Here is a 12,979-nt window from a genome sequence, read left to right as displayed (position 1 = left end):
AAAGTGACCCTGAACCAGGGCAGTCACATTTCAGCAAGGATCCCAGTTGAAAACTGAGTAGAATTCACTTGGTGACCAAAGTTAAAGGAACTTAACGAAATAAATATTGCTAAAACAGGGACACTCATACCACTGTTCAGATACTAAAACCAAATGCTTGGAGTAAGGAAAGATCCATAACATTCTCCCAGCAAAAAACAAACATACAAACAAAAAACTGTATCAGCCTCAGAAGCCAAGTCTGGCCCCTGCTCCTCCTAGGACTTGTCTATAGGTTACATCTAACCACTGCAAAACTGTAACACGGCCTAAAAGTCTATGGTGTAGTGTCCAAAAAGTTCATAAAATCATGACATAAAAAATAGGAACATTTTCTCTGTGATGGGTCACAGCTCCCCAGTAATTACAAAGAAAACCAACATCCCAATAGATCAGATGGTACAAAGAAACCTACACTGAACTTAAAAGTCACCACCCTTCCTCTGCTTAATAACCTGTGACCTTCATCTACCTCCCTAAGCCTCAGTTTTCTCATCTGTACAATGGGGATAAGAATACGTACACCTGACAATATGATTACTCAGTAAGATCATGAATGTTAAGTATCTAGCACAATATCTGGAATCCAGTAGGTGCTTGATAAATATAGGTGAATCTGAATTTGTAGCTTCTCTAAAAGGAACAAAATCTAAGACATGCATCACACAAATAGGCAATTTTAGAAGAGGAGATTCATAAAAGTTGAATATCCATAGGGAAACTATTAGATGATGCAGTTGAAGTAGTCAATAATTCCACACAATAGATAGATACATGTTTGATGTATGGAATATATTTGTGCACAAGATAAGAATTCTTGGGAATCCCTGTGGTAGCTCAGTGGGTTAAGAATCCGAGTTGTATCCATGAGGATGCAGGTTTGATTCCAGGCCTCACTCAGTAGGTTAAGGATCCAGCATTGCAGTGAGCTGTGGTGTAGGTCGCAGATGCAGCTCGGATACTGAGTTGCTGTGGCTATGGCATACCTGGGCAGCTGCAGCTCCAATTCAACCCTTATCCTAAGAACTTCCATATGCTACGGGTGAGGCCCTAAAAAGACCAAAAAAAACAAAAAAAGAATCCTTAGCACCAAAGGGAAAGCTTGATGGTGCTCCAAGAGCCACTGCCAAAGAACTGGCCTCCTCTGCTGGCTCTGGCTATGCCCTTCAGCCACCCTCCTGCCCTCAACCCTCCACCCCCAGACCCTCTCCATATTCATAATACAGAAATGCATCTGCTTTTTTGAAAATCTGCTGTATTTACTTACATGAGATAATGTTTATGAAAGCTCTTTGGAAACCATAAAATCCTATGTACATGCAGAATTCTTTATTTAATAAAAAATTTATGGAGCTTGTTCTTGAATTTTTAAATGGATTAACTTACCCTTTTATGGTTCTCCCCAAAACAAAAACACAACAAAACAAAACCTCCACTGCTTTTCATTTGTAAATGGATCTTGATTGATTTGTATCCCCTGTGGAGCCACAGCCTTCAACATAAGGGGAGGAAAAAACTCGTCACATCAAATGGGGGTCTATTTCCTTCTCTAGAAATTATCTGTCTTGAGAAATACAGGAGCAATTAGGAATTCAAGGCCTGGCTACTCCCTGAAAACAAAGAAAATGGTACAGAAATCTATGGAGGCGATGGGATAATTTTAAAGCACAGTAAAATTTGATAAATTAAAACCCCAACAACTCCAAACTTGAGAACATTTAAATATGGCATGGATTAAACTTGAGATCATCTACAAAAAGAAGAGAGCTTACCAAGCAAAACAAATTGTGCAAATATGATTTTCAAAGGTGTTTTTAAAATTTTCATCTTTTCAAGGAGTTGTAAAAACATTTTAGTAATTACCCAGCTTTCTCCCCTCTGATTCTTATTAAATAGGATCTGCTGGACACCTTCTGAGAAGGCTGACGAACACTACTACAGATGGCCAATAGGCACATGAAAAGATGTTCAGCATCACTAATGATTAGAGAAACAGGTACCACCTCACACTGGTCAGAATGATCATCATTAACAAGTCTACAAATAACAAATGCTAGAGAGGGTGTGTAGAAAAGGGAACCCTCTTACAATGTTAGTGGGAATGTAAATTGGTACAACCGCTATGGAAAACAGTGTGGATATTCCTGAGAAAACTAAATAGAGAAACTACCACATGATCCAGCAATCCTACTCCTGGGCATATATCCAGACAAAACTATAATTCAAAAAGATACATGTAGCCCTGTGTTCACAGCAGCACTATTCACAATAGCCAAGACATGGAAACAATCTTAATGTCCACTGACAAATGAATGGATTAAGAAAATGCAGTACATACATACAATGGAATACTACTCAGCCATAAAAAAGAATGAAATTAAGTCATTTGCCTCAACATGGATGCAACTCGAGATGATCATACTAAGTGAGGTAAGTCAGAAAAAGAAAAACAAACACCATATGACATCACTTATATGTGGAATCTAAGATAAGGCACAAAGGAACCTTTCTGCAAAACAGAAATAAACCTAGGGACAGAGAGAACAGACTTGTGGTTGCGGGGGGTGGGAGGGCAGGGAGAGGAATGGATGGGGAGTTTGGGCTTAGTATATGCAAACTATTACAATTTAAAATGGATAAGAAATGAGGTCCTACTCTATAGCACAGGGAACTATATCCAATCTCCTGGAATAGACCATGATGAAAAAGAATACAAAAAAGCATTTGCTATACAGCAGAAATTGGCTCAACATGGTAAATCAACTACACTTTAATTTTAAAAAATAAAAAAAAATTTTTAAAAAGAATACTATGATGGTACTTAAAAAGTTAATTACAAAATTTCCCTTTCATTGAGAGTTCATTCTGAGCTAGGAACTGAGTTGGACACACCGAATACCTCTAATACCTGTTAAGTAGGGATTAATCTCTCCATTTTACAGAGGAGGGCACTTGAGGTTCAAGGGGCTCTGCCCAAAGTCACCCAGTCAGAAAGTAAGAGTTATGGGTTCAATCACAGGAATCAGTGAGTGGTAAAGCCAGATTTTGAAACTAGGTCTAATATACAATGGTACCCTATTGTATTTCTCCCCCCCCCCTTTTTTTTCCTTTTTTCTTCCTTTTTTTTTTTTCCAGGACCACACCCAAGGCATATGGAGGTTTCCAGACTAGGGGTTGAATCAGAGATGAAGCTGCTTGCCTACACCACAGCCAGAGCAATGCTAGATCCGATCCAAGTCTGAGACCTACACCACAGCTCACAGCAATACCAGATCCTTAATCCACTGAAAGAGGCCAGGGATCAAACCTGCAACCTCATGGATACTAGTCGGATTCCTTTTCGCTATGCCACAACGGGAACTCCACCCTATTGCATTTCTTTACCAGCTAAACTGCTCCCAGATTATTACACATTAATGAGTATACTATGACAGCCCCCTCCTGCCAAGCTCTGGGTTCTTGGCTCAATGGATTCAAAGGCAAAGGATGAAAAACCTCTGCATTGATTTTATCAATGCACTGACTTAATTTTAGGGAATCCTGAAATACCATGACTAGGCTAACAGTAACTCATTTTACAGTGCACGCTCTTGAATTTATGAAGAGTTTTCCCCACATGTCATCACACTAAACTTCTCATTTTCTCACACACTCTGATAAAATCAAATACCCTATGGTGGTCATGACAATGTCTCGCATCGAACATATGCAGTTTGATTTAGGGTACGCTCCATCCATTTATTTTACTTTGTGTCCTAGATTCAGTTTTGTTTCCCATTCCCTCTACATTTCCTGGTTCCAAACAGGATCTTCTGAGAGCACTTCCCACCCAGCCAGGAATAGGAAGCACCTGAAAAGTCAGGATAAAAAAGTCCTTTGCCAAAGACCTTTTTTTTTTTTAAGAATTCAAATCTTTGGGCCATTTTGGACAGGTGCCCACACACTTAGAGGCGTTTCTCAACTAAACCAACCTTCGACATGCTGGAGGGCGCACAGCTGCCCTCAGGAGACCCACTGTCTTACCACAGTTAGAGAACAGTGTGTGGTCTCCCTAGCACCTCCACCTGTGTTTCCTCATGAGCATCTCACAGTAACCTTTTGAGGTAAATACAATGGAGGCATCTCTGTGTCCATTCTCACTGAGGGTCCAGCCACAGGCCAGAGGCCATGGAGGCAGCAGCCTGGGAGATCAGGCTTGGGGTCTTTCCGCTATGCCCCAAGATGCACCTGTCCTCCCTGCCTAACACCCACCTCCTCGACCGCCTGTGAGTCCCACCATTCCTCTCCTTCCACAGACCTCAGAAGGCTGCAGACCCTAAGCAGGTCTCCATCTCTCCCAGTTGTAAAATGAAATGGAGCATGATGGAGAATAATGTGAGAAAAATAATGTATGTATGTATGTGTGACTGGGTCACTTTGCTGTGCAGTAGAAAACTGACTGTAAACCAACTATAATTGAAAAAATAAAAATCACAAAAAAATAAATAAAAATAAACTAAAATGAAATAATTCCGTCTTAATGCCAGTTTGAACATGGATGCAGCCTGGGCCCTTGGAGAGGTGCCCAGCCATGGACACGGGCATGGAATTCTCTCCCCATTCAGCTCTGCCACTTCTGAAACATCACGTTCCTGCTCCTTCTCTGTTTTCCCTTGTAGACAGGTAATTTCTTGGTTTTCTTCCATCGGGCACTTAGCATAGGCTCTAATAGGTACGTAATAAAATGGAGAAGACTCTACCTCCGGTAGACAAATTAGTCACCCCACATAATTAATAAACATTTGCTTAGCATAAAGTCCATTAGCGCATGATATATAGCCTGAACATTCTTAGCATATAGTCTTCCCGCAGTATCCCTGAGGGATTGGTTTTAGGACCCCCGTGGCTACCAAAATCTGTGGGTGCTCAAGTCCCTTATATAAAATGGCTCAGTACCTTTGGCCCTCCCCATTGCATGTATATGCCAGGCATGGATCTAAGAACTTACAAGCTTTAACCTAACCCTCTTCACAGCTCCTTGAGGTAGGTCAGGCACAAGAGGATGAAGTGACTGCTCAGAAGTGATGCCATAAACAGGTGGCAGGGTCAGGACTGGAACTCTAGCCATCGGAGCTAAGTCTGCTCTTAGCCCCTACACTGTGTGGCCGCCTCACTATGTGGCCTGTGAGTAACAGCATGGAAATCAAAACATGGTCTAAGCAAGCCACACCCCATCTCTGGATCTCAGTAAGAGGCCAGGCTGGGTGATATCTGAAAGGTCCTGTCCAACTCCAAAATGCTTTCATTGTACCTCATGTGACCACGGGGAACAGGCAGCTCACATCACTGCATTCTTCCACATTAAGAGAAAATAATAGTTGCCTGAAGAGCCCAAGTAGGCTTAGTTTAGACCACAACACAGGGAGGTGGAGATCCCAAAGCAAGGGCACAGGCAACAGCTATGGCTGCATCCCCACCTGCCAGTCCCATCTTCTAGAAAAATTTGAGCGTCTGCCACACCTTGCCTCTTATGGGACCACAAACTACAGGGTTGTTCTGTTTGGTCTCCCATAGTTCTCAGGGGCTGCTCTTATCCCCCAACACTCCCCACCTCCCCCCACCTGGGCCCCACCCCATACTCCTCCCTGTGTAATGAACAAGTTGGGACACAGAAGCATGTGTGCCTATAGGGAAGAAGTTGGGGTAACAGCATCATCACTTTGCTACTTTCTTTGCTGGTTCCCATTAGCCAGCACGAAGTTCAGGGAAGAACCAAAAAACAGAGTGATTCTGGAGGCCTAAGCCCATCCCACAAGCACCGTTGCATGAGGAATTTGGGCTTCTGGGGTGACTGTGTCAGTCAGCTATTACTGCGTAACAACCATGAAATCTCCCTGGCAAACAATGACAAGCATTTATGCTTCACATGCACATCTACAGATCAGCTTGGGTTTGGCTGATCTATCTGGGCCTTGGCTGCAGGTTTGTTCCACTCTTCTCTCTTCTGGGACCTGGGGGCTACAAGGGACAGACACATTCAGGGACAGACACATTCATGGTGAGGTCCGAAGTGCCCAGCATGGTGGGCGGGACCACAAGAGGCTCTTGAAGCCCAGGCTCGGAGTTCACACTCTACCGTGAATGAGGGGCACAAGGAAAAGGTGTGAACTCAACATGCCCCTGGACCCATGCAGTGCTCCTAGGCTCACATGGGCTTTGGCCAAGGTCAGGCCAAATCAGCCAGCAAAGCAGACAGGCAGATGCCTTTGAGAACACCGACACCCAAAATGCTCACCTTCCCATTCCCCTTGTGATTCTACCTGGGGAAGAGTTCAAATGGTCATCGTCTCTTGGTTAATTCTGGCTCCTATTTAATCCTCATTTAAACCAGAAACTCCAAAACCCCCACTGACCACCGGGGAATGAAAGTGTTTGCTGATGTCAGACGGATGCCAAACTCAAAACCTACCTTCAGCAATTTACTTAAATGCCAAACCTCAGATTCCTCATCTGGAACTGGAGAAAGGCAACAGAGAAGTCCACCTATGGGGCCCCCAGGTCCCCTCAGTCCTTGTCACTTCTGTGACGTGGTCCAACTGCCACCTGCCAGCACATGCACATCTACCTGGGGGAGTTTCCCACTAGACATGTAGTAGGACAGGATGCCCAGTGGATAGAGACTTGGCCCCTCCCCTTGGCACAGGGTCCTTCTGAGCTGTGTGTCCTATGAGAGCCCAGAGCTGCCCTGAGACTGTTTTCTGGAATAACTTCCAAAACAAATGACTTGTATTCAAACCCAAGTGCAGAAGGATACCTAGTTTGCAGGGCTTTGGGAAGATTAAAGGAGAGAATATATAAAGTCCTCAGACCAAGCCCAATCTACTTCTGACCCCACAACTGCCTGATAACAGACCCCTCAAAAGTGTGAGCCCTGGCAGCTACAGGCACACATGGACATGTGACCCCAGCCCCCCTCCCGCCGGATGTCCTTTTGCTTTCTGGTGCTCACAGTGCTCTACAGAGGGACCGCCAGGGATGGCCACGGGGCCCTATTTCACAAGACACCTTCTGGGAAAACCAGAGTCCTGGTCCTATTGCATAACCAGTTGGGATCGAGCCCCACTGCCTCCATCACCCCATTTGAGTCTCTCCCTCTTCCCCAGCCTGACAAGCTACCCAGCTGCTGTTCCAGGGCCTTTTCCCTTTTCCTCCTGAGAAAAAAAAAAAAAGGGCGGGGGGCAACAAACCAGGACCCAGTTCCGGCTCCTTACCTGTGTCTTTACATAACCTGTCCCTCCCCCTCTTGACCGCTGACTTTATCGTCTGTTTTTCAGATGGACTTTTCCTTCTGCCTGGGGCCACACAGAGATAAACAGGGCCAGAGTTCAAGCTGCCCCACGCGGTCCTGCCAGAGCTGATTGGATGCTGACCGGGGAGAAAAGAAAGGCTCCCCGCCATGGAAGGAGGGGGTCCATGCCTCACACAGGGACCCAGCCACTTCTATGGGGTCATTACCCCCAAACACCCCGCTTAGGCCACCCAGGTCCCCTGACATACCCTGAAGAAGAGTCCCCCACAAGGCAGAGAAATGCATGGGTCCCCAATGGCATCTCTCAGGGCCCTCTCCGGTGGCCACAAAATTCGAAATGTGGGCAAACTTAGGGAGGCCCAGGGAAAGGCGGCCACGGGCTAGTGGAGACTTCTGTCCAAATAGGCGAATTAAAACATCAAGAGCCACGCACTCAGCTCACCTGGAATTAGGCTAAGAAAACCCTGAGAAAACAGGCTATAAAACTGAGGGAAATGACAATGAGTCCTTGAAGTTCAAATTCAGCCAAGCTAAGTAATGATGGGCTCCATGGGTCCCCAGGCCAGGTATTTGAAGGGTCTAGGCAGGGAGCCTGAGAAAACATTTTCCTTCCCAAACCCCAAGTGCCCCTTGGTAAGTAACTCTTAAAACCACAATGAAGGTGCCCCCAACTCCTGAGCATCTGCTGGAGTATGAAGACAGGATGAGAAGGAAAGCCCGGCTTGGGATGTGACAAAATGACTGAACAGGTGTGCTCAGGGGATGTCTCAGGAGACTTACAACATCTGGGAGCTGCTCAGGACTGTGGAGACAGTCTGAGTCAATCTGAATGTTCAGGGCCCAGAGAGGTCCAGAGAGGGAAAGCAAGTTTCCCAAGGCTGCACGGCATCTGGCAGTGTCAGGAAACCAAGAAGCTGGTGAATTTCAGTCTGAGAGTTCATAAAGCTTAGGGAACACGATAGGCTCCGTGGTGCAGAAGGGCCAGGCTGGACAGGTCCTGGAAACACTGTCCCTTCCCATTTTCCTCATGTCCCGGGCCTCAGACACCAAAAGACCCTCTGGAGACACATTGCAGCCCTCCTGTTAGAATGGGGGAAGCAGGGGGGGTGTTGGGAAGGTGGTGAGAAGCCAAGAAGGGTGGGTTAGGGCCTGGCATGATGGGGGCGGGGAGGGAGGGTCAATCAGCACTCACCTTCATAGCAAGGGATCAGCGTCCTGCCTTTGGCCTGGAGGTTGGACGGGATGATGTAACAGAAGCCGTGGGGCAGGATGTGGTCTGTCTCGTAGTAGATGTTCTTCCAGCGGTGGGCACAGGCCTACAGGACACAGAAGATCAGAGCAGCAGTCAAGCCAGGGAGGTCGCAAAGCAAAGCCCGGCAGTGCCAGGTAGTTCTGTGGGAGGAGAGGGGCACAGAGGGGCCTCCTTCCCTCCCCCACAAGCTACACCTCAACCAGGCGCTGTGCCCAAACATCAGTAGCCTGTGAGCCGGGGAGGCAGCCAGGGAGGCACCCCAGGAGGCACAGACAATCCACGCACATATAAACAAAAGAGGATCGTGGCAGGTGCCTTGAAAGAAAGACACTGGGTTATGGACTGACAAGCTAGGAGTGGGAGGACGGTTTTCACCTGGAGACCAGGGACAGCCTAAAGGATGAGAGAGAGCCAAACACACCAGGCACAGAGGGAAGTGTTTTCCAGCGGGAATAGCAGGTGCAAAGGAAAAGAACGTTTGGAGGTTCCAGAGAAAGATAGGAGGCCAGTGGGGCTGGTCTGGAGGGAGCTGAGGTCAGAGAGGGGCCAGGGGGCTTGGAGACCTTGGGGATGGCTGACTTTAGTGGACAGGCAAGGAGAAGCCAATGTAGAGTGCTACATAGGCCAGAGTGGCGTGGTCTGATCCACAGTTGGGAAAGCTAGCTGGGCTGCCCGGTGCAGACTGTAGGTAGGCAAGGGTGGTGTGTGTGTGTGAACATCCAGGTGAAAGATGCTTCTGCCTGGACCAGGACAGGGCGGGGTAGGGATGGGAGAAGGGTGTGGACTCAGGATGTGCACTTGAGGCAGAGTTGATGGGCCCAGCGACCCACCAGATGTGGGGAAGGCAGGAAAGGATGGAAAAGGAAACCAAGAGAAGAATAAGACAAGAACCAGATCTGAGCTGCGTCTGTCAACTATACCACAGCTCATAGCAACGCTGAGCGAGGCCAGGGATCGAACCTGTGTCCTCATGGATACTAGTCAGATTCGTTTCCACTGAGCCACGACAGGAACTCCCAGGATCGATTATTTTAAAATGCAATATTTTAAACTAAAAATAGAACTACCATATGACCTAGCAATTCCATTCCTGGGTATATATCCTAAAAAAAAAAAAAAAAAAAAAAACCAAAAACACGAATTCGAAAAGATACATGTACCCCAATATTCATAGCATTGCTATTCACACAATAACTAAGATATGGAAGCAACCTAAATGTCCCAAAAGACAAATGGGTAAAGAAGATGTGGTAGATATACACAATGGCATACTGCTCAGTCATTAAAAAAAAGAATGAAATGTTGCCATTTGCAGCAACATGGATGGACTGGGAGGGGCGTTATGCTAAGTGAAATATGTCTGATGGAGAAAGACAAATACTCTATGTTATCACCTATATACGGAATCTAAAAAAGAAAACAAACTAGTGAATATAACAAAAAAGCAGCAGACTCAGAGAACAAACTAGTGGTTATCAGTGGGGAGAGGGAAGGGACAAGATAGGGTAGGGGATTAAGAGGCATAAACTATTTTGTATAAAGGCTATAAGGATATATTGTACAGCACAGGAAACCCAGCCAATGTTCTATAATAACTATAAATGGAGTGTAACATTTAAAATTGTGAAACACTATATTGTACACATAACTTATACAATATTGTTCATCAACTCTACTTCACTTTTAAAAAGTAAAAAGAAAATAATAAAATGCAACATTTTAAGTACAGGCAAGTTTGTTTTTTGTCTTTTTAGGGCCACACCTGCAGCATATGGAGGTTCCCAGGCTAGGGGTCTAATCCGAGCTGTAGCTGCCAGCCTTCGCCAGAGCCACAGCAATGGGGGATCCAGGCCGCATCTGCGACCTACACCACAGCTCATGGCAACGCCGGATCCTTAACCCGCTGAGCGAGGCCAGGGATTGAACCTGCAACCTCATGGTTCCTAGTTGGATTGGTTAACCACTGAGCCACAACGGGAACTCCAGTAAAGGCAAGTTTTTATCTTCCTGGTCTGTTTGTGTGACATACACTGTCTTTACGGGTTGAAACATTCAGCATGTATGTGGTTTGTATTTGACCTCTGCTGCGACCCTGGAAAGTGGGAAGGTGTCTTAGAACCCCCATTTTCTGTAGGGAACCCTGGGTATCAGCGAGTACTCTGCTTAGCTTGCAGACTGCAAACTGGTTAAGTGCTGCAAACAGGTTGGGAACCCACATTTCAGTGTCCTCCTGGTCTCCTAGGAAACCATTTCCATCTTAAAACTCCCAATTCCAGGAGTTCCCATTGTGGCTCAGTGGAAACGAATGCGACTAGTGACCATGAGCTTTGATCCCTGACCTCACTCAGTGGATTAAGGATCCGGCATTGCTGTGAGCTGTGGTGTAGGTCGCAGACACGGCTTGGATCTGGCGTTGCCATGGCTGTGGCGTAGGCCGGTGGCTGTAGCTCCGATCTGACCCCTAGCCTGGGAACCTCCTTATGCCACGGGTGCAGCCCTAAAAAGCAAAAAAAAAAAAACCTCCCAATTTCCACCTGAGAAGCCATCAAAACCCACCCTTTGAGGCAGGGGGAGTAACTACTCTCCTTACAGTTTTCCCCACGGGTCTTAGGACCCCTGAGACAATCACTCTGGGTCCTAACAGTTACCAAGGCCACTGGGTAAGGGAGGGGGCTCTCCAGGGCCAGGGTATCCCCGAGGTCACTCTACCAAAAACATCACTGCCCACCAGCCTCTGGTCTCCTTCCCTGCAAGAAAACCACCCAAGGGCTCTTGACAAAGCCACCCTCTGTCCACAGGAAATAGAGGACTTTCAGAATAGCAGGAAACCTGAGCTTGCTTGCCCTACATGACCTACCACATTAAACTACGAAAAACAATCTCTTGTTATTCCTTATACTGCACACCACCTTCACCCCTTCCCCCTTGGTACTGTTCTGTGCTTCTAGAGCATTTCTCAGTAGATGGAAATGATTTCAGGCAAGAAGATATATAAAGGTGTTGCCAGGAGGATAATCACTCTGTCCCACTAAGGTTTTTTATTTTTATTCCTGACTCAATTTTGATAGCTTGTAAACCTGAATCACTCATCATCTAATTAGCTGGTAAATTAGTTCTATTTTAGTTTGTAAATTTGGCAAAGCAATCAGCTCCTTGGGCTTACCGTGTTTTATTGTATTTCTGGGTTACCAGAGCTGTAAAAGGCAGGCAAATGTTTATCTTAAAGCACCCTGACTCTTATGAAGAGAGACTTTCTGTATTTGATGTCTAGCTGATTATCTTTTTTTCTAAGTGCCATAAACTATTTAAGGAGTGACCTCAGAGAATTCCTAGAAGATCCAAAGACTGCATTTCACAGTAAGCGAAACTAAAATTAAGGCATTCTGTGGGGTCAGAGATCAGAGTGTGAAAGGCAGTTTGCATGTGAGAAAACAAGGAAAAGTGTCTCTGAACATAAATTATAGGAAGAAAAGACTTTGTTTAGCCATAATTATCCTTCTGTATACACACATGTCAATCTGACTCCTACATTAAGAAAAATTCCTAGGGACTGTCTCCAAAGCACTAATATCTCCATCAATCTCTCCAAATGAGTTCTGCTGAGAGGGAGGAAGAAGGGCAGAGCACAAGACCAGGAGGAAAAAGAACGCACCCTCTGGAAACAGCTTGCTCCAACTCAAATTCCAGAGAATTCTAACAAGAGGGGAAAGGGTCTAGGACCACCCTCAAATCTTAGCATCTGACATATTTCAAGTTATGAGGGTTGTTTTTCCTCCCAAAAGAATAAAAAGAAAAAGATGAGCAGTTTACTTCAAAGGCCTTTTTTTGTTGTATGGAAACGCACGTCCTTTGGGGGCAGGGGGGAGGGAGGAGCAGGGTACTGGGCCTCTCCGATGGCTCAGCCACAAAGGCATGTTAAGTCTTCCACCAACCCAGCCTCTTACACATGCATTCGCCATGCACAGAGTGCCAGAGCTTTGCTCATGTCTCATGTTCGAGAACGGGGGTACAGGAGATCAGGTCTATGATGTCACCAATCCCCACCCCCCGACCCTCTCGCCAAAGCAGCTTCCCCACCAAACCAAGAGAGGAGGGAGTGGCCTGGGAATTCCAGGCAAAGTCATTCCCAGAATGTTCACCCACTGAAGATGCATCAAGATGTATTCAGTTGGAGTTCCCTCTGTGGCTCAGCAGATAACGAACCCAACTAGGACCCATGAGGACAAGATTTGATCCCTGGCCTCGTGTGGCTGAAAGGATCCGGCATTGCCATGAGCTGTGGTGTAGGTCACAGACACAGCTTGGATCTGGCGTAGGCCGGCAGTTACAGCTCTGATTCAACCCCTAGCCTGAGAAGCTCCACATGCCATGGGTGCGGCCCTAAAATACCAAAAGCAAAA

At 46.1% G+C, this 12,979-nt stretch overlaps 1 protein-coding gene across 6 annotated transcripts in view; it reads right to left on the bottom strand.

Moving 5' to 3' along the window:
• ITGA9 (integrin subunit alpha 9) overlaps positions 1–12,979 on the bottom strand; it is a 354,847-nt gene that overhangs the window by 309,906 nt on the left and 31,962 nt on the right. For all 6 annotated transcript variants that reach the window (XR_014822712.1, XM_021071658.2, XM_021071659.2 and 3 more), the window contains exon 4: positions 8,520–8,643. Coding sequence is in view for 5 of the 6 variants with exons in the window: in XM_021071658.2 (XP_020927317.1) it covers positions 8,520–8,643 (124 nt within the window). In the remaining variant the exon portion in view is untranslated. The remainder of the gene's footprint in view (positions 1–8,519; positions 8,644–12,979) is intronic.

This window comes from Sus scrofa, chromosome 13 (assembly GCF_054392235.1).
Source record: "Sus scrofa isolate SSC_HxYL_T2T_F1_AM1 chromosome 13, Sscrofa_HxYL_maternal_Yorkshire_Landrace_v2.0, whole genome shotgun sequence".
In the NCBI taxonomy this organism is placed as follows: Eukaryota; Metazoa; Chordata; class Mammalia; order Artiodactyla; family Suidae; genus Sus; species Sus scrofa.
The sequence above is the reverse complement of the archived record's forward strand: the minus strand, read 5'-3'. Positions and strand labels throughout refer to the sequence as shown.